The sequence below is a fragment of the Psammomys obesus genome, unplaced genomic scaffold, assembly GCF_907164565.1.
Source record: "Psammomys obesus unplaced genomic scaffold, mPsaObe1.curated_primary_1811, whole genome shotgun sequence".
Lineage (NCBI taxonomy): Eukaryota > Metazoa > Chordata > Mammalia > Rodentia > Muridae > Psammomys > Psammomys obesus.
Window position 1 is genome coordinate 19,369,648 of NW_026596046.1, and position 22,957 is coordinate 19,392,604.

Here is a 22,957-nt window from a genome sequence, read left to right on the forward strand (position 1 = left end):
GGGCTACCCCACGGCAATGGGTTGCTCAGGAGCAAAGTTAGCCCATAACCCTGCTTTACTGAAAAGCTATGATTACCAGGCTTCCTGACAGTCCCAAGGCAGCAATGTTTTAACAATTTTTTTCAAAGCAACACCTCAACCCACCTGAGTTTATATACATGCAGAGTCCATCATTTGGGAGCTGGCTCAGTGATTAAGGGCACCGGCTGTTCTTGCAGAGGATCCCAGTTCAATTCCTAGGCACAGACATGGTGCTTATGCAGGCAGAGTCATGCAAGTATCACCAGCCAAGGCAGCATGTGTTGAAATAGAGAACCCAGGACCTCCAGCCCAGGGGCGGCACCACCCAAAGAACTGGGCCCTCCCACATCACTCATTTGGAAAATAGGCTACAGGGTTACCAGACAGCTAGATCTTATGAAGAAGACATTTTCTCGATTGAGCTTCTTCCTCTCTGATCACTCGAGGTTCTAACCTGTCACAGCCTTGGTGATCAAACCTTTTCACAGGTGTTGTTCATCAGGTATCTTCATAATGATGCACAACAGCAGCAAAGAAAACAACCTGTGGTTGGGGGTCACCAACCATGAGCGGCAGCATTAGGAAAGTTGAGAACCACTGCTTTAGTCTGTCATGTTGATCAGCATGCACAATCCATTAGATCTTTAATGCCAGAGACCACTAGCCAGGTGTGGTGGCATACATACACCTTTAACCTCAGCAGTTGGCAGACAGGCAGGAAGCTACCACCTGTCCCAGAAATATGTATAACAGCATACCTAAGGAAGTGAATCAGTTTACCACATGAAGCTACTTGACAGTGACATGTTAAAAATTGAGTTTTTAAGTTGTCTTTGTTTTTTTTTTTAAAAGAATGTATGGTTGCTTTGTCTCTGTCTGTGCACCTTGTCTGTGGCCTGCAGAAGCCATTTAGGAGGGTCCCAGATGCCCTAACTGGAGCTAGATGGCTGTGTGCTGGGCAGGCACTCAGGCAGGGGGATTAGAGTCCAGGAAAGCCAGGCTAGAGAAACCCTGCCTCAAAAACCAGCAAGAATCAACTTCATGCAGACATGAAGCTCATCCCAACTACTGTTTTCTAGTCTGGTTCTATTACTCTCTAGCTTGAGACTGGGTGTCATCAAACCAAGAACCCCCACGGCTCCCCAACTCTGTCTCTTCAGTCTTGGATTACAAGTGTCCACAGGCAAGCCTGGATTTCATGTGTGACCCGGTGGCCCCAGCTCAGTCTTTAGGCTTGAATGGCAAGCATACTACTCACCAAGCTGGGTAGTGTGGGCAGATGGTGGCCTTGAACTCAGATCCAACAGTCTCTGCCTCCCCCTAGTGCCGAGATTAAGACATACCCACCAAAAGCCATCCTTTGCTCACACACACCAGCTCGCCATAGTTCGCCATTCCAAGTGATTTGTTTTTAAACATAAAAATATATTAACAGTTGAAGATGTGGTTTTCTTGACCCCAAGAGTTACTTATGATTTTATAGTAGCAAAGCCAATGCTGGAAACAGAACGAGTTGATCCAGATTCTACAGTACCTGTTATATATATGCAATCTATGCTCACCCAGCACTGCCAGGGAGGATCATTCTGAGTTTCCGTGCACTCTAGAGCCTTCAGCTGCAGTCCATTTCATGTAACGAGTGTTATCCTTGCAAAGCAACCAGGAGCACCCGCCTTGAGTTCAACGCAGCAACCATCTGCTGGACACCTGCAGTAGATCCAATAGAAGCAAAACACCCTCCCCCCATCCTTGCTGGGTCTTGCTCACAGCAAGTAATTTGAGGGCAAAAGCTGTCTTTGCAACAGATGCCAAGTGGGATGGGCACAATGTTGATGAGGTGCAGGCTAGCCTCAACTACAACACACTAATTACAAGGGGAGGAGATTCACCTCAATTATTCTAGGCCTCAATGTAAACATTAAAAACCTAACACACTGAAACTGTGTCAAACAGCGCCATCTGTGGTGCTCATGAAGGCAATGTCAAAGTCCCTACCAAAGAACACCCCACAAAAAATAGGCACTCACTCCAACTTTGCATATCTGAAAGGAGCTGACAGCGAAGCAGCTTTCCACCATGTCCTGAGAGCACACTAGGAACTTCCTGGATTTCCTGGACTAGATCTGCACCACACGAGCAGGCTGTCGGTGTTCAGCACCTGCTGCTCTACATCCTAGGCAACGGTCAGGACAGCCAGTCCTGAGACCTACTTCAGGCCCCACCCCAACAGCAACAACAACAGTCAAGCTTGTTTTCAGGTTTATTGAAAATATGACAGAACAGATTTAAACGGCTCCACGTGGTGTTTTGAAATTCATCCCAACTGTAGGCTGAGTGACTTGCAGGTTGGAGAGACTGCCAAAGTCCTGCAACAAAACAGACCGCAGTGAGCGATACAAGTGCAATCTGTAGTCAGCCCCCGCCAATGTGGGGTCTGGGGCAGAAGAAACACCTTCCTGTCCCTGGCTGGGCTCTGGACCAAGTCTACCAAGGAGCTGTTCAACAGACCGGACTTGAAAGAAACAGCCCTGTTAAAGTGACTATCCAGACCTTGAGCCAACCTGCCAGGCTTCTGCCGCAGGCACTCCCCAGCACCGATCCGCTCTGCACGCTGCCAGACATAACACAATCCACAGCTGCCCTCCAAACCCCAGGATCCAACACTCTCTTGGCATTACTTCCTAACTAAAGCCCAATAGTCTGTGAGCGTGTTCTTACACAGGCGTAGCTGCAGATGCACTGCTGGTCACGTCACACATGGTCAAAAGGGCTTAGAGACGGAGATCCTAAACACCCCCCCCCCCCCAACCAGATGTACAGGGCACCAAGGAGTGGAGGAAGTTCTGACCAGGCCTGCCCCAAGCACACCCAAGGGCCCACTATGCCCCAGGCCAACTTTCAGGAGAAAGCAAGGCTGTGCTGAGACCAGCAGTTGTCCCTGAGCTGCTGGTTTCACCAAAGCCAGATGTGGGTACAAGGAAGAGTAGGGAAAGTGCTCTTCAATACCTCAAACAGCTCAAAAACACTGACAGCACACTGGACTCTGAAGCCCACGTTACCTTCACATACTTATGAACTGTATTAAGAACCCTTGACTCTTCTAGAAATGACACAACAGAGCATTTCTGAAGTTAGAATTCAAGATGGTCTCCATGGTAAGCAGCTACTAGAGCCAGAACTGAAGGAGGGGAACCACAACCTAGGAGCCAGCCCCAGAATCCTGAGAATCTTGTGAAAGCCATTTCAACACCCACAGAACAAGCAGTCACAGACATTTTAAAACCAGCTTTACTTTAGGAAGTCAGCCAATACTCACCAGAAGCTTCAGCATTTCCTTGGTGTCAGGATCTACCTCAATAATCTCCTGATCTAGAGCTGAGACCTAGAAAGGAAAGTATCAAGTCCCCAATTATGACGAGCCATCTTCCACCTCTGTTCCCATTCAAGATCAGGCCTCAGTAGCTGACCTCAGAGATCTGCCTGGCAACCCTCCCCCACAGCGTGCTGGGATTAAAGATACGTACTACCAGATTTTTACATGTATGTTATGATGCCACGGAATTAAGCAAAGTCTGCAATGCAGGACCTAAGACCTGTTTTATTAGTGACAGGGTTTCTCTACATAAGCCAGGCTGGCCTCAATCGCAAGAGATCCACATGCCTCTGCCTTCCATGTACTGAGTGAGATTAAGTGCACCATTGCACCCAGGACGCTTTACCTATTCATTTACTTTTGTTTGTTTCAAGACAGGCTTTCTTTTTTTTTTTTAAGCCCTGGCCCCACCCCAGTGCTACTACCTTATTCTTATGCCAGAATCATCTAGTGGGTATCCAGATAGCCCTAAGGTGGGGGTGGGGTGTCACACTTTTATGTTCAAGCAATCCAGTTAAGAGCCACTCTCACTAGGCTCCCACGTGGGAAAAAAGGCAAACTGACCTCGATGTGGCAGAAAAGCTAACAAATAGGTAGGCAAATTACAGGCACCTGCAGCTCGTTAAATCCAGCTGGGGTCGTTGGCCCTTGCCTTTAATCCCAGCACTGAAGAGGCAGAGGTAAGTAATCAGCCAAGACTTGAGCTGAGCGCTCTCACCGCAAATGAGCCCCACCTTACTACCTGAGCAGTAAGACCCACAAAGTTTACCTCGGGAACATAGTTATCTCTTCTCTCTCTCTCTTCTTCCTGCAACTTGATAGAGATACCTCTCACAGGACCTCTCTGAATCCGCTTCATCAGATGCGTGACATAGCTACAAGCACACAAGCCAGGAAGACCAGTGACCCCTTCCCTCTGGTACCCAGAACATCTAGACATAAAACTACCTCATTTGTACGTTAAGGTCGAATTCCCCATCGGAGTCTCTTACACGTACACACCACACCCACATCTACCCCCTACATCCCTAACACTCCTTACAGACTATCAACCCTCTTCCAAGCATCACCCTTTAGCACCTGTACCTTGACTGGACTCAACACCGTCAATTTTTACTGCAACATGGCCACAGCGATAAAGATTAAACGCAGATACGGAGCAATCGGGTTTTGAGGCCGGAACTCTGCCTTCAGCTACCGTTAATAACCCGTCCTAAGAACTAGGGTCATCTCGGCAAAAACTACTGTGAAACCCCCCCGCCCCAGCTCTTCTCCGGTGCACTTTGGAAACCTCGAGCCAAGGAACCGGCCAAGGCAGGCTCCTCCGACCGGGACAGCTGCCCCAGGCAGCGCGCGAGGCCTGCACTCACTCACCCGGCTATCTTGTTGCGGAGTTTCTTGCTGGGGATAATGGCGATCTCCTCGCACACGCGCTTGTTGGTGTGGAAGTCATTACCCAGGCGCGTGTAGTACTTCTCGATGATGACCCGGGCCGCCTTCTTCACAGTCTTGGTGCGAACGCGGCCCTGAAGGTGGAGAGGGCAAAGTCACCGGCGAGCCTGTGCCTCCTGCGGCGGAAGCAGGCGCCGTCCGCCCCGGCGAGCGCGGGGCTCGCAGAAGGGCCGGAGCGCGCAAAACCTCCGGCGGACGGACGCCAGGCCGACCGACGCGGCGCCGGCCCGACCGACAGCCGCCCGCTGCAAGCTGCGGGCAGCGACAAGCGAAGGATGGGCACGGATTGAAAAGGAGAGAGCCTTCGGAGCCAACCACCTACCATGTTGGCGGGTCTCGGTAAAAGAGGAAACAGGAAGCACAAGAGAGGCCTATAAAGCGCAGGCCAGAGAGCCGCTTCCTCCCGGCTGGGACTGCGCGCAGCAAGCCTTTAGAGCACCCCAGCGGCCCCTGGCGGCCTGGAGTAGCAGTGTGTGGCGGTGGGGCGGGGCAAAGGCCTGCGCGTGCGCCGTCTGTTTCCTCACCACACACTTTTCTGCTTGGTAGGCTTCTCAGCACATTCGAGGTGCTTTCACCTAGGAGGGGCTTTGAGGCCTTAAGATAGGGCAAACAGGAAGCCCGCGCTATGAAAGGTGTAGTAGTAGAGGGAGTCATTCCCCGACCTCCACCCCACTCGTGGCTCAGGTCAGAGCTTTGTAGGGGCTAGCGTAATTGAAGAGACTCCTCAGTTCCCGGTGTTGAGGCAAACATCACCTAACCAGAGGGGCTTTTCCTCACCTTCCAGTACAGTATTAACACGTCATGTGACCTTTCTATTTTCTCAACCAGGGATGAGCTAAACAGGAAGAGCTAACCTTCAGTGCTTAACACAGCGGCTAGCTCATGGAAAGCTCTCAAACATATAAATTAAGATCTCTGGTTGCTACACTACTCCCAACCAGTGAAGACACTACCTCCAACCTTCAGCTTCTTGCAGATGTCTGCCATACCCAGGCCCAAAGCAGGCTCTTAAGCCACAGGCCAGTACGCTCATCAGCCTAGGAAAGGCTGTTCCCGGGCATGGGGTTCTGGGGTCAAGCCTAACTTAAGGAGACTGTCAGGAACAGTGGATGTATCAAGGGGCCGAGGCTGTTCCTCACCTTTTAACTCATCTAAGTCACTCTGCTCAGACTTTGAACTGATCGCACAGAAAGCCCTTACTCTGCAAGTAGCTCAATGGACGGAGGAAGAGAAGTCATTAACTATGGAAGAGGAAGACAACTGAAGAGATCAGACCTTCAAGTATACCCTGGGGGTTACAAAAGCTGACTTTTACCAGAGAATCTCCAATGAAGTGGCTACCAGGCTCCAGGTGGAAGACTCGGCCTTCCAGTCCTGCTGGAAGGAAACTCTTGATCCCAACCAGTAGTGAGTTTTTACAACTTACAGGAGGGACGCTTTAGCACCTAGGAGTCCCTCCACCTCAGACTAGAGTTTCCCAAAGAATCAGTTCAGCAGCCTAGCTCAAAACTTCTCTGAAAAATATCAGATCTGTCATAAAGCCTTGGAGCCTGTGACAAAAACTCTACTGTAAAAGGGTGGTCAAGAAAAGCAAGTGAATCAGATCCCAGCAGCTGCTGCAGGGCTCAGTTCTTCTGTAGTTCTGTCTCCCTTTTACCTCCAGAAACATGGGTTCTGGTGTGGCCATCTCTGACGGTGTCATGAAAGTTTGTAAGTCCTCAATGCTGGCAATGCAAGAAGGCAGTGCTCTCTTCATCATCCTGGAGAAGGGCAAGTAGATCATAGTAGATGTGGGGCCTACTGCAGACAACACCTACACCAATTTTGTCAAGATGCTACTAGACAAGGACTGCAACTATGCTCTCTATGATGCAAGAAACCAAGGAGGAGCAAGGAGGACCTGGTGTTCATCTTCTGAGCCCGAGAGTGTACCCCTTAAGAACAAAATTATCTATGCCAGCTCCAAGGATGTCATCAAGAAGAAGGTGACAGGAACCAAGCATGAATTGCAATCCAACTGCTATGAGGAAGTCAAGGACCACTGCACCCTGGCAGAAAAGCTAGGTGGCAGCACAGTCATCTCCCTGGAGAGCAAGCCTCTGTGAGCTGCCTCCAGGCCCCTGCCTGGACCATTTAGCAGCCCCAGACCTGCTCTTGGATGTTGCAGGCTGCCCCTTTCCTGCCAGACCTGAGGAGCTGGAGGATCCTAGCAGGGAAAGGGCAATCCCTTTACCCCAGTTGCCAAATGTCCCTCCCACTCCCTGACCTGTCCTCTCCATCCCTGACTGTTCTGGCCTTCCCAAACTGCTTTGATCTGATTCCTCTTGGGTTGAAGTAAATTAAGTCCCATCCCAGGCACCCGATTTGGGAGGAGCCTGTATTTTTTTTAATGACAACACCCCTACTCCTCATCCCTCCCCATCCCATGCTGCCAACTTCTAATCACAATTAGTGACTCTGTGCTTGTCTGTTTAGTTCTATGTGTAAATGAAATGTGGAAATGACCTTCCCTGCACCAACTGGTTGTTCCCCCTTTCCTTTGACCTTGTCCACTTGTGGAAGCAGGAGCAGTAAGGGACCTTCAATTAAAAATAATAATTAAAAATGATAAAAGGCTAACAAGAGAAAGAAAGAAAAGAAAGGAAGGAAAAAGGAAGGAAGGAAGGAAGGAAGGAAGGAAGGAAGGAAGGAAGGAAGGAAGGAGAGAAAGAGAGAAATCAAAAATACTAGCACTTGGGATGCCTGCCTCACAGGCAGATTTTTTGAGTTTGAGACCAGGCTGGTTTATATAAGGAGTTCCAGAACAGGGGCACAAGGAACAAACCTGAATCAGAAAAAGCCAAGTAGCACCCACTCAGAAAGAAATTACGTCAGTTCAAGTGAGTCCAAGATGCCAGGGCTCACAGGGAAGCAGATGGGTCCTGACACCTTGGCAGTTATGCCTCTGGCATTCTAGGGGCTGCATCTGGAGGCTTTGAGGGGCCAAGCAAATGAAATGTATAGGTTTCTTATTTTGATTTTAACCACCCAGCCACTGGAGAGATATCTCCAGAATGGCTGACCAGAATATACCAAGTCCCGCGTAGGAGCAGGTCTCCACATGCACACACCAACCCTTTGGGCTGAAATCCCACTACAGAGAATCCAAGAACAGAGGGCTTGTTTCTGGAATCTTCTTACCTGCTTGCTACCACAAACCCTGGACACAAAGACAAAACCGTAACTTTGCTGCAACGTGTTTATTATGTGCCAAAAAAAGTACACCACAGCTTACTCCACACACCTGTAGGAGAGTGCAGTCTTGCCTGCATATACAACAATGAGGTAGAGACTTCACACACAGCTTCACAAAACCCACAGAGTAGCTGGGATATGCAACAATGCAACATCAGCTCAGCAGGAGGGAGGAGGGGGTTATGACACTGGTTCTTTGGCACACAGCTTCCCTAAGAGGGGCAAGTAGTAATTAAATTAAAAAGAAAAAGAAGAGTCAAGTTTTCAAATTCCAGTAGCATTCTTGTCAACTGTAACTGTTGATTCATACATTCTTCAAATAAAAGACATAAGAAGGGTACTTGCCCCTCTAAGAGAAAGGGCTCCTGTGAGCCTTCACCTGCCCCCACCAAAAAGCAGCCCTTTTTTTTTTTTTTTTTTTTAATTTTTAAGCTCAGTTACAAAAGAAAAAGTCCTGTGACTGTGATTAAAAACTCCTATCAACCCTCCCCCCACGTAAGTGCAACGTAAGAAGGCGCGACAAACCATTTTAAACTATATACAGCAGCTGCTCAGACGTAATTTTTTTTCCTCCGGTCCAGTTTTAAATAAAATAATTTTTCTCTTGGTTACAAATGCTTTGATTTGCAACTGTGACCAGCAGTCCCCCAGACACAAATTTGCTATAATGTTAAAAGCTGCCAGGAAAAAAAAATCTATTGTTCCAAACGACTTAAAAACTGTTTTAAGGAGTGTAAAAAGGAACCAGTAAAAACCCTCGAGCGTAAACTATGAAATATGATTTGGTTTAAATGAAGAGCAAAGTCTCCTTGTTTGTTTACAGTAAAAAACACCAGCTGAACACTCAGTTTATGCCGTTCAGGTGGGGATTAAATAAATGGAAAGGCACTGTATGGCAACTGCAAGAATGAACCAATGAGTCCTGCGCATCACCACCGTCAGTATTGCAAGGAATGTAAAAAGCATTTTAATAAATAAACCTAAAGGTACACATCTGTGCCAATACCTTCTGGACACATAGTTTTTTGTTGTTGTTTTCTTTTCATTTGCAAAATCAGGAATTAGAATCTGGGAAAACTACAATTGCTTGAGGGTGAGCCTGAGGGTCCTTGCTCTGGCACACCCCCCCTGAAAACAAAACCTGACAAAACTCATTGTGCATTAATTAGTGCAGAAACAAAGACATATTTAGCAAGTACAAAGGTGACTAAAATTTTCCCTTGTCTGCAGAAAGCTAGCTCCTTTGGCGCCAGTGCAGGGTACAGGCTGCTACCTGACTTGCCAGCCTTGGGCGCCACAGACCACTGGGCAAGGCCAGCTTCTCTAGCTGGAATCTCAGTTCTTCTGGTTCCTCATTAGGGGGCTGTGGTGGCGCAGGCCTTCCATGCTGTGTCGCCAGTGCCAGCAGCTTCGGCAAAAGTACTTGAAGCAGACCTAGGTTAGGGGAACAAAAAGAGAACAATGTGTTAGCACCAGGTATAAAGGTTCCATTTTAAGAGGAAATGAAAGCCCCTTTGGTTTCCGTGGAGGTAAAAGAGATCCTTCCTGCTAGCCCGCTCACCCCAACAGAGCTTTGACTGACCAAAGCAAATAAATGCAGCCCTGTTCCTTAGGCAAACACAGTAGACTCCATGATTTTCCGTCCTCCTCATCTGCAGAGCAGCTGAATCTCATGGCTGCCAACGTGAGAGCATGTTTGAAGAGCTGGCTACAGATTTAAGTACTAGGAGACACGCCTTTGTCCCTCGGTGAGAAGTGACTGAATTTGCTACCTGTGTAACCCCAAGTAAGTCTTAACCTCCGAGCAAGAACGTGAAGTTGAAGCCAGGCATGGTGGTGCATGCCTTTAATCCCAGCCCTCAGGGAGGCAGGGGCAGGTGGATCTACAAAGCAAGCCTGATCTACAAAGCAAGCCAAGTACAGCCAGGGCTGTTATACAAAGAAACTGTCTTGAAAAACAATAAAAAACAAAAACAAAAAAGATTGTGAGGTTGAAGAGTCACTGTGAAAGATACCGATCTATAAAAGCTGATTTAGAAAGATTGTTTTCTAACCAAACTTAGCTGTGAGCTTACTTGGGAACCTCTGTCTGTCTACCAACAACCTACATGCAAACAAACATCACATTAAGTCAAACTAAGCATGGATGGATTGCTTGAGCCTGGAATGTTCCGAAACATCTCACAGAAAGTTGAAAATGTATTTCAGTGGCTGTGTCTACACAAGATCAACCCAGTGAACAACCAGGTCGACAAAGTGAAATTCTGTCTCAAAAAATTAAACCAAACAATAACAGCAATAAAATAAAACAAAAAGATGAAGTTGGGAGGGAGTCAGGGAATGGAAAGGAGTTAGAAGTAGGGTTGAATATGATCAAAATATATTGTGTATTGTGTACACATATGAAGTTCTAAAAGAATACAAATACAAATTTTTAGTGTGATATGTGTGTGTGTATGTGTGTGTGTGTTCAAGGTGGTTGCTAGGTGGTGGTGGCTTACCTTTAATCCCAGCACTTGGGAAGCAGAGGCAAGCTCAGTTTGAGGCCAGCCTGGTCTACAAAGCAAGTTCCAGTAGAGCCAAGGCTACACAACAAACCTTGTCTCCAAAACCCCAAAAACAACCAAGCAAACCAAACCAAATGAAATAAATATCAAAGTAGTCTAGAAGTTCAGCAATAAAGTAGGAAAGAGTCAATCCCGGTAAGGTGTGTCTAACCTTCCGGCATGGTAGCACAATGCTACCATGCCATAAGGTTCACATTGGAGAACAGAACAGAATCCAGAACAGAATCAACCAACATGCCACAAGGTTAGGGGGAGAGACACCTCTAAAAATCTCAGTTTTAATTAAGCTTACATTTTTGGGTTGGGCAGCATTCACAGCAATCCTGGAGCTAACAAGCCGGACACGCTTGTTGAACTTAGAAAACAGCTCAGTAGTGCTTGATTCATAGGTACCCCACTATCCAATGTCTACAAAACCACCCACTATCTGGTATGGTAATACACACCAGCAATAGCAGTGTTTTGGGAGGAGCAGCGGGCTAAGAGGTGTGCTGCAAGTTCAAAGTCAACTTGGTTACATGAGTCCCAGGCCAGCCACGAATAAACAGTAAGACCATTTCCAAAACAAAATGAAACAAACAGCACCTACTATCACCAATGCCATATTATACAGCAGCAGCCCAGGAAGGGAAACGCCAAAAATCCAACAAGCACTCCCTACACACCTAGAGGTATACATCAATCTATCTACAAGGCCCTCTTAACTACTGTCTCTATGCTGTCAGACATCACAAGGTACCTCAGAACTAGTTAATTCTCAATATCATAAATGCGCCTTAACGCATTTTTAAGTTGTGGTAGGGACTTCACAGTGCCCAGGGGACTCACCTGATCTCGGCAGAAGAAAGGACCAGGCTGTGAACTGCAGATAAGACACAGAGAATCTTCTAGATAGGGGTCAATCTGAACCTGAGGAACAGAAACAGAGGAAGGTAAAATGACTCTGAGGGTCAGATGAACTGTAGGAGTGTACTACTGAGCACACAGGAATGTAGCATGTCTGTTATAAAGGAGGCTAGACAGAATTTTAGGCCAGGGCCTAACATAGATCCTAGATTATGGGCTCATATTGTACAGACAGAGCTGGTTGCTTCTAGAATTCGGACAACCACAGACCTTACTGCATGCTGCTCTTCTAAGAAAAATGAGCCCTGGCCATCTATCAATCAGTAGCAGGTAAGTATTCGGTGGACTCAGGTAAGAGAATTGATAAAGTCAAGCCACTTAGCATTTTCAGACAAATACCAAATGAGGGCACTTCTCCCCACCCACCTGCCCGCCCACACTCGGGCTGCTAACAGTCTGAATCCCTTCCTCCTGAGTCCCCAAAGACGAAACCCAACCTCAATTCCTCAATTATGTTAATTCTGCAGTTGGGCTCACTGCCCCTATCTTGGAACTGTGCTGTTTTGTAACTGACCCAAGTCTCTCTCAAAGTAAGGACACAAACCAGACACTTACCTTCTTGGTAAACTTGGTGGTTTTGATCTCCACAAAAGCAGCACTGACTGCTTTCAGGTAACTACGTTGGTTATTGAAAGTCACACGACCAGACCCTAGGAAAACCAGGTACAAGCTTATACCTTCTGTTCAAATTCTCTTCAACATCCAAGAAACCTTGTTTCTACACAAGTGCCATCTAATTTAGTGGCTGCCACAGCAAAATTGAAAACAGTGTAATTTTAATAATATATTTTACCTATGTGTTCAAATTATTTTAACACAGAGGAAAGCTGCATTTTCAAATACTCAATAGCCACCTTTTGTTGGTGGCTATTACATTGGACAGTATGGTCCTACGACATGTTGGTATAAACCGTTCAGTAAAGAGGGAAAGGTAGGGGTTTCCTACAGTGCAGGTGGATGCACAGAGAAGAGGAAAGGGTTCAGGTGGAAACCAAGCTGCAGAATAAACTGTTTTCTAATGGGCAAAAGTAGCAATCAAACCTTGCCTGGCCCAGAAGTACCTTAAAGAGCTACGAACTAGCAGGAGAGCCAGAAGAATCCCCTGTCCTGCCAAGTGCTGCCCCCGCCCTACAGCCTCTCAAGTCCTAGTTCTCCATCTGCAGCACAGCACTGACAAGTACACAGAACAACTCCCTGACCAGATTCAGTGTGGGTGGGTAGATCAGGCATCTGGGAAGGTGGGTTAAGTATACATGCCTTGATCAGTGTTCAGGTCTGTTCCACTTCCAAACCTAATCACTGGGGTCACTGCACCATGTCTGGAACTAATCTTTCTCAGAAAGGCTTATCAAACTCAGTGGTCAGGGCATAGACCTTCAGATAGAACAGCTTAATGGCTGTACCATTTTTTGAGTTAGCCAGGAAGCACCTTTGTCCTGACCTTGTCTCCGACTCTAAACAGCATCAAAGATGTAAAACCAAACAAATTTTCTTTCCTTCCCCTTCTTCCCACTTCCCTTCATTCCTGATAAGGTCTCAAATGTACTCTGGACTAGCCTGGGACTTGCTATGTAGACCAGGCTAGCTTCGAACTCAAGAGATTCACCTGCCTCTGTTTCCCAAGTGCTGGCACTACAGGCATGTGCCACAATGCCTGGCAAGAACTTTTAGTGAAGGAAATTGTGCAAGTTCTCAGCTCCCTATAGTTTGTTCCAAACTAGTTTGGCTGTGTTTTCTTTGAATTTCTAACAAACTTCTCATTTTCACCAATAGTGTCATAGATCCTACAATCACCCTTTTCCCCAGTGTGGGAAATAGGAGCAGAAGCAGGATGCAGATGGGCCAGTATTGGTAACTTCTGGAGGAAAAGATGATCTGCAAACCTGGGTCAGGTCTCTCTCCACTCCCAAGGGAGAAGTATTACAATCTTAATCTACTCCCAGGGGCACCAAGCCTTCCCACACAGAAGTAGGACACTCACCAATGGGGTACTTGTGCTTATCTGTGTCAATCCCAGCATACACCACTCCACCAAATAGGTCATTCAAGATGGCAGCCAGAGCCTCAGCATTGAGCATCCCGTGCAAGGCACCAACAAACACCGTCCTGCTGGGATCCAGCCTCTGAGATGGGCTCCAGACAAAGTTGCTGTCAGCCAAGACCCAAGGGATTACCTGCACCTGAAACCCCCCCCAAGGTTTATCAGCTGGCAGCTTCAGAGATTGAGCTTCCTATATGGTAGGGCACATACAGCTGGATACTACAGATGCAGCTGTAGCTGCCATGCAGGGGTGAAAGGACACTATTGCCCATCTGAGGCACAGAGCTGTTACACAACACAACTAAAGTTGCATTTCCTTTGCTCATAATGGGGAAAGCAAATACAACAGAATTTGTTTATTCTGCAGAGTAAGCAAGAAGTAACAAACTGACAGGCCCAGGATCCTATAACTCCAACTAAGGGCCACAGGAACTAACAGAGCATAAATTCTTAAGAAAGAAAACAGGGGTCCTTGTGACAGGAGAACTCAGAACATGAAAGCTAGAAGCATGAGAGAGAAGGATGGAAACGGTTCTGATGTAAGTGAGACGGTTATTGGTCTAAACTGGTAGAAGGTCTTGTGCCAGCAAAAATGAGAACATTTCTTTCTTCCTCTCTTTTTCTGTGTCTGTGTGTCTGTCTTTCCTTGTGTATGTGTGTGTGTCTTTCTGTGTGCGTGTATGTGTGTTTGCAAAGCCATACACAAAGATCTGAGGTGTTAAAAAAACAAACACACACCTCAGTAACACTGAGACAAGTGTTGACATCCTCTGTCCTGTGGTTCTCTGACCCCAGAATCAAGCCTAGTATAGCAGGCAGAGGGATTTTACAATGAAGTAGGATTACAGATGCCAGTAACTATTTTTGGAAAATCAGTCTGTGAAGATCTTCTTTAAATGTTTTGAAGTAGGAAGAGAACTGAGGCAAACAGCAAGAGGTAAAAACAATTCAAAAAAAGACCTGAACAAGGCTGCTGGCAATGGTCATGGGTCACAAGTAAAAATGTTCTTCAATGGAAGTTACAGAGGTCAGACTTCTTAAGTGGGCAAGCAAGGAAGAACCAGGCAGGACCTAGACTTTCAAGGGCCTAAGATCTGGAGAGCCTGGCAGAAGGGGAAGCTAACAGCCATACAAATTTGTAAAAAAATAAAAAGTAAAAAAAGTAAACAAAAAAGACTACTTTGCACATGGGACAATCTACAGCTACAGGATTTATCAATAAATATAGAGTCTAGACAGGACAGGAGGTTAGACCCAAGCAAATCTGGGTTTAAAAATAATACTCATAAAATGAATAAATTATCTGAGATAAAAAGATGCCAGAAGGGAGTCAGATATTGTATTGCTGGTGGACAACAGCTGAGACACGCAAAGAAACAGTCACAGAAGTGAGAGAACTGGGTCAACCTGCAGCTGGGCATCAGAGACTCAACCTCTGCTTGGTGATAAGGAGGGGGTGGGAGATGGCATTATCAGCCGCATGAGGCAGACTAGCTGTCCTACAGCAATGCCATTCTCATGAGTGAAAGCAGGGGACAAAGAAGGGAAGAGTACACGACTTAATCTAAGATACAACGAGCTCCCGCTGCTGTCTGAGTGCCAGACAAGTGAGGAGAGAAGGCAAGGGAACCTGGGTCACTGTGGCAGCCAGAGACTGTACAGAGGAACTTCTACAAAGCAAAGAACCAGATTAGTTAAATGGATTATTTTAAAGTGATGTGAGCATCCTAATCCGTATTTTCCCCTTTAAGATATAGATTAAAAAAAAAAAAAAAGACTTTAACAGTTGATTTAAGTTCACAGTAAACTACACAGAAGAACAGACATTTCCCACATATTCCCCGTGACACACACGTGTGTCCTCAACTAGTAACATTCAGCACCAGAAATACCATTTGTTCAGCCAAGGACCCCACACTGACAATTATCTTCACCTCAAGACCACAGTTTACACTAGGTTTTCTTCATGTTTGCCGTACATTACTGCTGGAGGAAATGTGTGCTGACTTTTATGACACTGCAATAGTAGCTGAGTGTCATCTCAGAGCCCCCCCAAATCCCTTTTGCTTTACCTAGTCATGTCTCCCTCCCCTGGAAAGCACTGATCTTTTTAATTAGAGGTATTTTTAGCTTCCTGTCTTACAGATGAGCAATAAAAATTTACAATAGTTTTATGTCACAAAAGTAATGTTCTTTGGAATCAGTCTAATAAAAACACCACTAAACTGATTCCTGAACTCCAAAACAAGTGGTTGGCAAAACTCTATCCAGCAGCACCAATTTGAGGAGACTGATTAAAAGAGCAACAGAAAGTAACTAATATAGGACACCAAGCTAACTCACCTCTTTGCAGCGCATCCTTCGGCTGGACATCTTGAAATAATATTCACTCAGGCCATCTGGGCTCAATGGATCATGAGAACAAGCCTGAAGCAAGGCCCTCACAGACTTCTCTAGTTCAAACACCAAATACACATACCCTATACTCAACAAAAGAAAAGGATGCCTTAATTATCTCTTAGGTAGAAATTTACATCCTCTGGGGTGGCTGTAGAGCTATGGCTTTGAGCAGGGGGTTTCTTCTAAGGGAGAAAGCCTCAAGTGCAAGACATTTTTTGCAGGGTAGGTGCTGGACTGAACCTATACTCTTGTGCATGCTAGGCAAGAACTCCATCATTGAACTGACTCCCTTACCCCAAAGTACATCTACTCCTGAAAAGGTTTGTCAGATCACTTACAATGCCTTATGTCATGCTAAGGGAGATTGATGTGCATCATATTTCACTAAAAGAAGGAACTATCAGACTGGGACAGAAGACCCCACCCCCTACCACATAGCTTTCTACCCCCGAACACTGAGCATGCTCAGGTCAGCAGAGCCAGCAAGAACAGCAGGTGTGGTCACTTTGCCAGGGGATGCAGGTTTGCTTTAAAAGCCTCATTAAACCACTGGTTAAAGTTCAATGAAGATGGAGCTGAGTGAAAATAGCACCTGCTCCTTTCTCCACAGCAGGATCTCATTTTAGACCAGTGAGGAATCAGATACTCGGTCCTCATTTCTGCAAACTCCATAGGGAATCTCAGAACTGGGACAGACAACAACCTCTGAGGCAGCCAAGGCAGGCAAAGGAACACTCTTGAAGTGAACACCTTATTCAAGAGGGAAGGAAGGCACTGATGGGGTTTAGGTTTGGAGGGAGGTGCTCAGGCAGGGGTCTGATAGCAAATCCACACAGCACTGCAAGTTTGGACAGATGGACAAAGAAGTGTGCAAATAGAAGAGGGCATGCTGACTTTACCCTGGAGTGCCTACATGATCAGCATGCGTCTGTGACAGCCCAGCACCACGTGGTGCAGAACATGTAAGGGAGGGAAAAAAATTCCTACCATGTCTTTATTACCTTTAGGCATATTACCTTTGGGAGGACACCGGGGGTGCTTGCCATCCTTACCAGGCCACTCCACACTCAGAGAGCCAAAAACACGGAAGGTGTTAACCAATCCAGCTGCACAGATGGGGAAGAACAACAGAAACCGAGACACAGTCTACTCAGGAAAGACAAACACAGGATCACCAGTACTCCTCCCAAGGTTCACTGCTCCTGAAAAACAACTCAGAACTGACTTCTGGTCTCATGTGTAAGCAGACATACAGCAGCACTACAAAAGCTTGTGAAGTACACTCTCCCCTCAGCTCTTTCTGTAACACCTTGTGCTGAGGCAGAGGTTCAGGCCCTCAACTGGAGCCTAGGGTTCACACTCCTGAAAGATATGCCCCACCTTCAACTCTTGTAAGAGATCTCAGAGGCAGCTCACCTTCCGTAATGTCCCAAGGAACACCTCCTAGGAACACCTTGCATGAGTAGATGGGGTTCTTATAGTTCCGGGGAGGAAGCTGGCCACTCCAGGTACAGGTAGCTTCATTTACAGCTTTGGCAGGAGACAAAGAAAAAACAAGGGTTCAGACAATCAACAAAGTCACTATCCTATTCTTAAACAGAGATGCTGGGAAGATAAAGCATTCACAATTCCAACCTGGCTACCTGGAAGACGACTATCTATGATTATTCTAAAAGACAGAACACTTTATGTCTCCTCAAATATTTAAGGTAAGGTAAGTTTGATAATCCTACCTCATCAGCTGTGCCTCCAATAAAATTTAAAGGAATACCATATATAAAGGGAAAAAATATCACAACTCAAGCTATTTGAACTATATAACTGATTAACTATCATCAGAGCAATTTTATCTTGCTATTGTTTACCGCACTAAGTAGAGATTGATAAATATTTAATAGTAGAACAATTTTATATTCAATGCCCTACAAGTTTCTGACCCCAGTAGACTTTCTCCCTGATTTAAAGGAACACTCTACCCTATCTCTGAATTCAACCACAGAAGTCAGGACACTGTCAATAGAAAACACAACTCAATAGAATAAGAACATCACCGTGCTGCATAACCCCACTCACAAGCACCCAAGCAGGCACCGAGTTTCCCTACTGCCCACACTGTATGATGACCGACTTCTGCCCAAACCCTCAGCTTCCTACTTATGTCAAAGCCAAATATGTCAAGAGGCCCTCTCTGCTGTGTATGCTTGAAAAGTTCGCTCTTCAGACTGGCTTGTCCTGCTAATTTCCAGAGGTCTGTTCTGGTGGTCAGTTCAAGCTTTTCACATTGGAAGGTGACCTGGGTGAGGACTGGTTACTCAACACTTTACTCTTTCTTTCAGCGCTGAGGAAGACATTCAAGGAGATGAGACATTATTCCATCCTGGATACTAAGCCAATTCCCTAACATGCACAGGGCTAATACGCTGCTGTGGTAAGAAACTGAGCCCTGCTGGCAGTACTTCACGTGAAAACACACAGCCTCCAGAAAGCATCCCGGACAACAGGCATGTTAATAAGCACAAACATGGGCTATCAGAATCACTAGATAAATAGGGTATTTGCACTGTTAGAAGAGAATGAGATGGGGATGAGTTCTATGCAAACACATGCAACAGAGAAATAATGTTTATTCAACTAGGTCCCAAACTGAAGAACCATGACTTGGGGGAAAAGCAATTGAGACATTAGTAGTTAATGATATAAGTAACTCATTTTCTTCCAAGCTCAGGTGTAATGTGAAAAACAGATTTAATATATTCCTAAGATTATGCACCTGGACATGGTGGCACATACCTCTAATCACAGCACTCAGGAGGCAGAGGCAGGTGAACTTAGAGGCAAGATCTTTAAGGTCAGGGCCAGCCTGGTCTACAGTGAGGTCCAGAACAGCCAGGGCTATGTAGAGAGACCCTGTCCCAAAAGCCAGAAAGAAAAAAGACAAGACTATTAAAACAATTTTTAAGATTTATTTTTATTTTATGTATATAAGTGTCTTGCCTGCACAAATGTCTGTGCACTGTGTGCACACCTAGAGGCCAAAATAGGATTTGGATCCCTTGGAACTGCAGCTACAGACAGTCATAAGGTGCCACACATGTGGCAGGAACTGGACGCAGGTCCTCTGGAAGAACAGCCAGTGTTCTTAACCACTGAGCAATCTCTCTAGCTTGCACATAAGATTATTTAAATGACAAAAACTAAAGGACTTCAAAGAGATGAGAGTACCTGATGACATCATATATATCTATGTAATATAGATACAGATATATATCTTAGAGGTTAACTGGACTGCCTATCCTGAATATACCAATCAGAAAATCTCAGGACAGAAAGCCAGAAAATGACTGAATTAGAAATAGGGAAGGCAGACCAAATTGTAGGCATCCTTTTCAATATTTTGTCTTTTTCATGGCAAAAGGAAGGGCAGTGCACAGCCAATTTTCACAGAAGCCCACAGAGTAAGTGATGGTGCCAGCCATCTTCTGCTGTGGCACAGCCTATGTGCTGGGCTATCAGCCTCTTTCAACTCAGTCTCAAGGTTGTTCCTTATTCTACAGAACACATGGTTCTCTCTAACCTGGAACTTTACCATATTATCAAACCCTGTTCCAGAAGAGTTCACCATTGTGTGAACAAAGGTCAGTCCTGTTTTCAGAAAGAGCTCTCAGACCTCACACATAGCCAAAGCCAGACCACACTCACCTGCAGCCTGCCGGTGTAGCCTAGCCTCTCTCTCTATGCTGAAAGGGTCTTTAGGAGCTCCGAGAAGGTCCCAGGATGGCCATACAGAAGCTCCTGGCCATCTCTTTGAAGCGCTGGTTGGAGAGGGAGTAACAGCAGCAAGAGCGGCTTGTTCTTGTTCCATTCGGGACCCAACTCCCATCTTTAGAGGGTCTCTGGGGCCATTTCCCGGCATAGAAAGGAAGGGCAGAGGAGGGGAAATGCGAAGGCTTGACTAGAGGAGGAAAAAGGAAGACACAAGTTTTAAAAGACAGTTTTGTTAAAAAGTAATAATCACATAGCAGAAATATGAAAAGTATCTAGCATAACATTTGTAATTTGATATTATCTCCTTTCAGTCAGTCTTCCTATTCCATTTTAATATTAGTTATAGATTATATTATAATTAAAATAAATTCTGTCTCTCCACAGATTTTTTTTTGCTGAAGTTTTAAATAGCAATTTTAATAAATTTATCACATTTTATTCAGGAGAGCAGCTATGTCCTACTGATCCAGTTCCCTATCGCTCAACAACTTTTTCTCCTGACACTCTATGTTCTTTTAGAAATGTATTTGAACATGCTACACTATATAATTGTATTCAAGCTTGAAATTCTAAATGTCAAAATAATGTATTATTAAAATTTGTTGATAGAATATTTTCTGTAAATATAAAAACTGTTTCATTTCCTCTTTTGTGTTAGCTTTGTCTCCTTCCAAATTAATCTTTAGGTAGGCTATCTGAGAACGCTGTGTTTGTGAGGCATGAGGTAAATTCCCAAGATCAATTCTATCTAAGTAATGAAACAGAACAAATTCCTTGTGAACCCATCTTAAAGGGTGTAACCTCAAGTCCAGAGAAGTAAAGGACCTGATTGTAGTGGTCATTCTAGAAACTAGTCTGGACAGTTAAATGAGTGGGCAACAAGAATACTAATGCCAGCTTTCACTGTCCAGGACAGGTAGAAAAATAAGATATGGTGGGTTTAAAAAGCCATGTATGGGTAACCACAAAGATGAGAAGATGAGAAATGAGTCCTCCTATTCATGGAACATTTAGCTCAGGACATTTGATAACTGAAAAACAAGGCTGAGATGGCACCTTCAACTGTATCTTATTCCAGGAAATTGCCTCATTCCCCTTCAAGACTCACATGTAATTACTTCTACTCTCTAACTGTACTGTCTATGCTATCCTATATATACTATTTATACTATCCTCCCCACCCAGCCCAATCCATTTCCTAACTCTAATTAACATGGAGTCTGTACATGTCACACTTGGCTGTAGGTAAGGAACATAGGATATATAAAATTCATGATAGTTTCAGACTGTGAGCTGGCTGGGTCAGTGCAAAGTACAAAATATGGAGTCAAATCTGGATTAAAATTATAGTGTTAATAATTAATTATGACTTATTAAGGTCATTTATTAAAATACCACTATGAATTTTGGGACATTAAACACAGAAGTATATAAATACTATTGTCTCAAGGCTAAAAAGAAACCGTCCACATACTTCAGGAAACAGCACTGACAAGATGTTCATACTTACTCTGAAATCAACTGCTCTCTCAGAGCTCTTGCAGTAACAGGTAAAAGTAAAGTGTATTGCTCACAGACGTTCAAAGTGTCCTTGAGTTTGCTAAGAATGAACAGTTATATAGAGGTGCCTGATGATCTCCCCTCTTGCCTGCATCCTAGTGGGCAGGCAACCATTTCATGCGCTAAGACAGATACTGCAACATCTTTCCCCTAGGACACACAGACAACTCCACCTCCACAATGCCCCCGCCCCCACCCCCACGCATGTTACATACAATCAAATCTGAAAGATGGTCTGATCCAGAGCTGAAGCCACTTGTGTCTGAGTCAGAGGGGCTGCTAGAACGGGAGTCCAAGATGGGCCGGGTGTCCAGGCGAGATCCTCTAACTGAGGGTGCTGGGAACTTGTCCAAGTCAGACCCAATGGGATCCAGAGACAGGAAGCTCAAGGGGGGTTTTCCTAGAACATTTCCCAGCGGATTTTGGAGCATGCTTAATACTAGGACAAAAAAAAAAAAAAAAAAAAAAAAAAAGAAAAAGAAAAGGAATGCTCATGACCTCTTAATTTTGTTTCCACACAAGAGCCCTTCTCTTCTTTTTTCCCATAGATAGGCAGGATCAACCACTGAGAGAATTTCAGAAACACAGAATATAATGATATAATGTACAGATAACTGATGGCTTGGGAGACCTGGCCACCCATTCCTCACTGGAAGTTACAGAATGAATGAATATCACAGCCTCTGCAACAAAACTGTATTCTGCTACCAGGCTTAAGGAGCAGTGCCATCATATGAGACTTTGTCATTGGGACCCTGGTTACAGATGCTATTAATGTCCGATACACCTGCAGTACAATTAGGAAGTTAAAACCATACTCCTTTATTGGCGTTCAGTGTGTCTATTAGATTCCCACTTTTCTAGTGACATTTTGCTAAAACACAGAATTACATGTAACATAATATACAGCATAAATGTGTCTTATCTGATAAGTTCTCTTCTGCAAACGTCTAGCATGTACAAGTGTTCGATGCAGCCTCAAATTTCAAATAGGTAGAACAGAAGCAAAATGATCTCATAAACTTCAGTATCTGAGGAAACAAACCTGGTATGAAACCTCTTTCAGATGGTTGTAACTCCTGGAGGCTTCTTTGAGCCTCCCCTTTCTTCTCTAGCCTCCTGAGCAAAGTATCAATTATTTTATAACACTGCTAGCCAGGTTCAATAATGAGACAGCAGATGAGAAGTGCTCAGCAAAAATGCCCAACACACAATAAACAAATATCTAACATTAAAAGGAACAAAGGACAGATATGGCTGTAACCTCAGCCACTTGAGAGGCTAAGACAAGAGGATTTTGAGTTCCAGGACAGCATGGGATACTGTCTCAAAAAAAGAAAGAGAGGAAGGAAGAAAGGAAGGAGAAAAAAAGAAAGTAGTGAGGACTCAAGAGAAATACATCCTTTATCTACAAGGACAAAGAATAAAAGGGCTTCACTATGAAGTGTGGACACATTAATGTTAAGATAGAAGCTTTGACATTTTATTCATCTGAAGAATAAAGAAAACATCTGTCTTAGTCCATGATGACAGAGCAGAGGTAGCAGGCAGCTACGGCAGCGCCAAAGAGCTCAAATAACAAGCCAGCGATAGAGAACTAAATGGAATGAGTCTCTGAAACCTCAAAGCCCACCCCCC

At 45.1% G+C, this 22,957-nt stretch overlaps 2 protein-coding genes and 1 pseudogene across 3 annotated transcripts in view; 1 reads left to right on the forward strand and 2 right to left on the reverse strand.

Annotated features, from left to right (window-relative positions):
* Nucleotides 1-2,263: 2,263 nt before the first annotated feature.
* Rps17 (ribosomal protein S17) lies at nucleotides 2,264-5,267 on the reverse strand. The gene is made up of 5 exons (XM_055623718.1): nucleotides 5,169-5,267; nucleotides 4,769-4,920; nucleotides 4,164-4,269; nucleotides 3,338-3,403; nucleotides 2,264-2,387 (listed from the first exon to the last, which is right to left on the reverse strand). Exons 1-5 carry the CDS (start codon nucleotides 5,169-5,171, stop codon nucleotides 2,307-2,309), a joined length of 408 nt encoding a protein of 135 aa, XP_055479693.1. The 5' UTR covers nucleotides 5,172-5,267; the 3' UTR covers nucleotides 2,264-2,306.
* A 1,246-nt stretch (nucleotides 5,268-6,513) lies between these two features.
* On the forward strand, nucleotides 6,514-6,951 carry LOC129688421 (cofilin-1-like; annotated as a pseudogene).
* Nucleotides 6,952-8,066: 1,115 nt separating this feature from the next.
* Cpeb1 (cytoplasmic polyadenylation element binding protein 1) overlaps nucleotides 8,067-22,957 on the reverse strand; it is a 56,981-nt gene continuing 42,090 nt past the window's right edge. Inside the window, exons 3-11 of one of the 2 annotated variants that reach the window (XM_055623463.1) lie at nucleotides 21,535-21,758; nucleotides 19,694-19,946; nucleotides 17,411-17,524; nucleotides 17,047-17,100; nucleotides 15,938-16,074; nucleotides 13,535-13,733; nucleotides 12,109-12,203; nucleotides 11,476-11,556; nucleotides 8,067-9,514 (exon numbers count right to left, since the gene is read on the reverse strand). In XM_055623463.1, coding sequence (XP_055479438.1) covers nucleotides 9,416-9,514; nucleotides 11,476-11,556; nucleotides 12,109-12,203; nucleotides 13,535-13,733; nucleotides 15,938-16,074; nucleotides 17,047-17,100; nucleotides 17,411-17,524; nucleotides 19,694-19,946; nucleotides 21,535-21,758 — 1,256 coding nt within the window. In that variant the 3' untranslated portion in view covers nucleotides 8,067-9,415. Of the gene's footprint in view, nucleotides 9,515-11,475; nucleotides 11,557-12,108; nucleotides 12,204-13,534; nucleotides 13,734-15,937; nucleotides 16,075-17,010; nucleotides 17,101-17,410; nucleotides 17,525-19,693; nucleotides 19,947-21,534; nucleotides 21,759-22,957 lie in introns of both variants that reach the window. The other variant, XM_055623462.1, reaches the window with a different exon arrangement.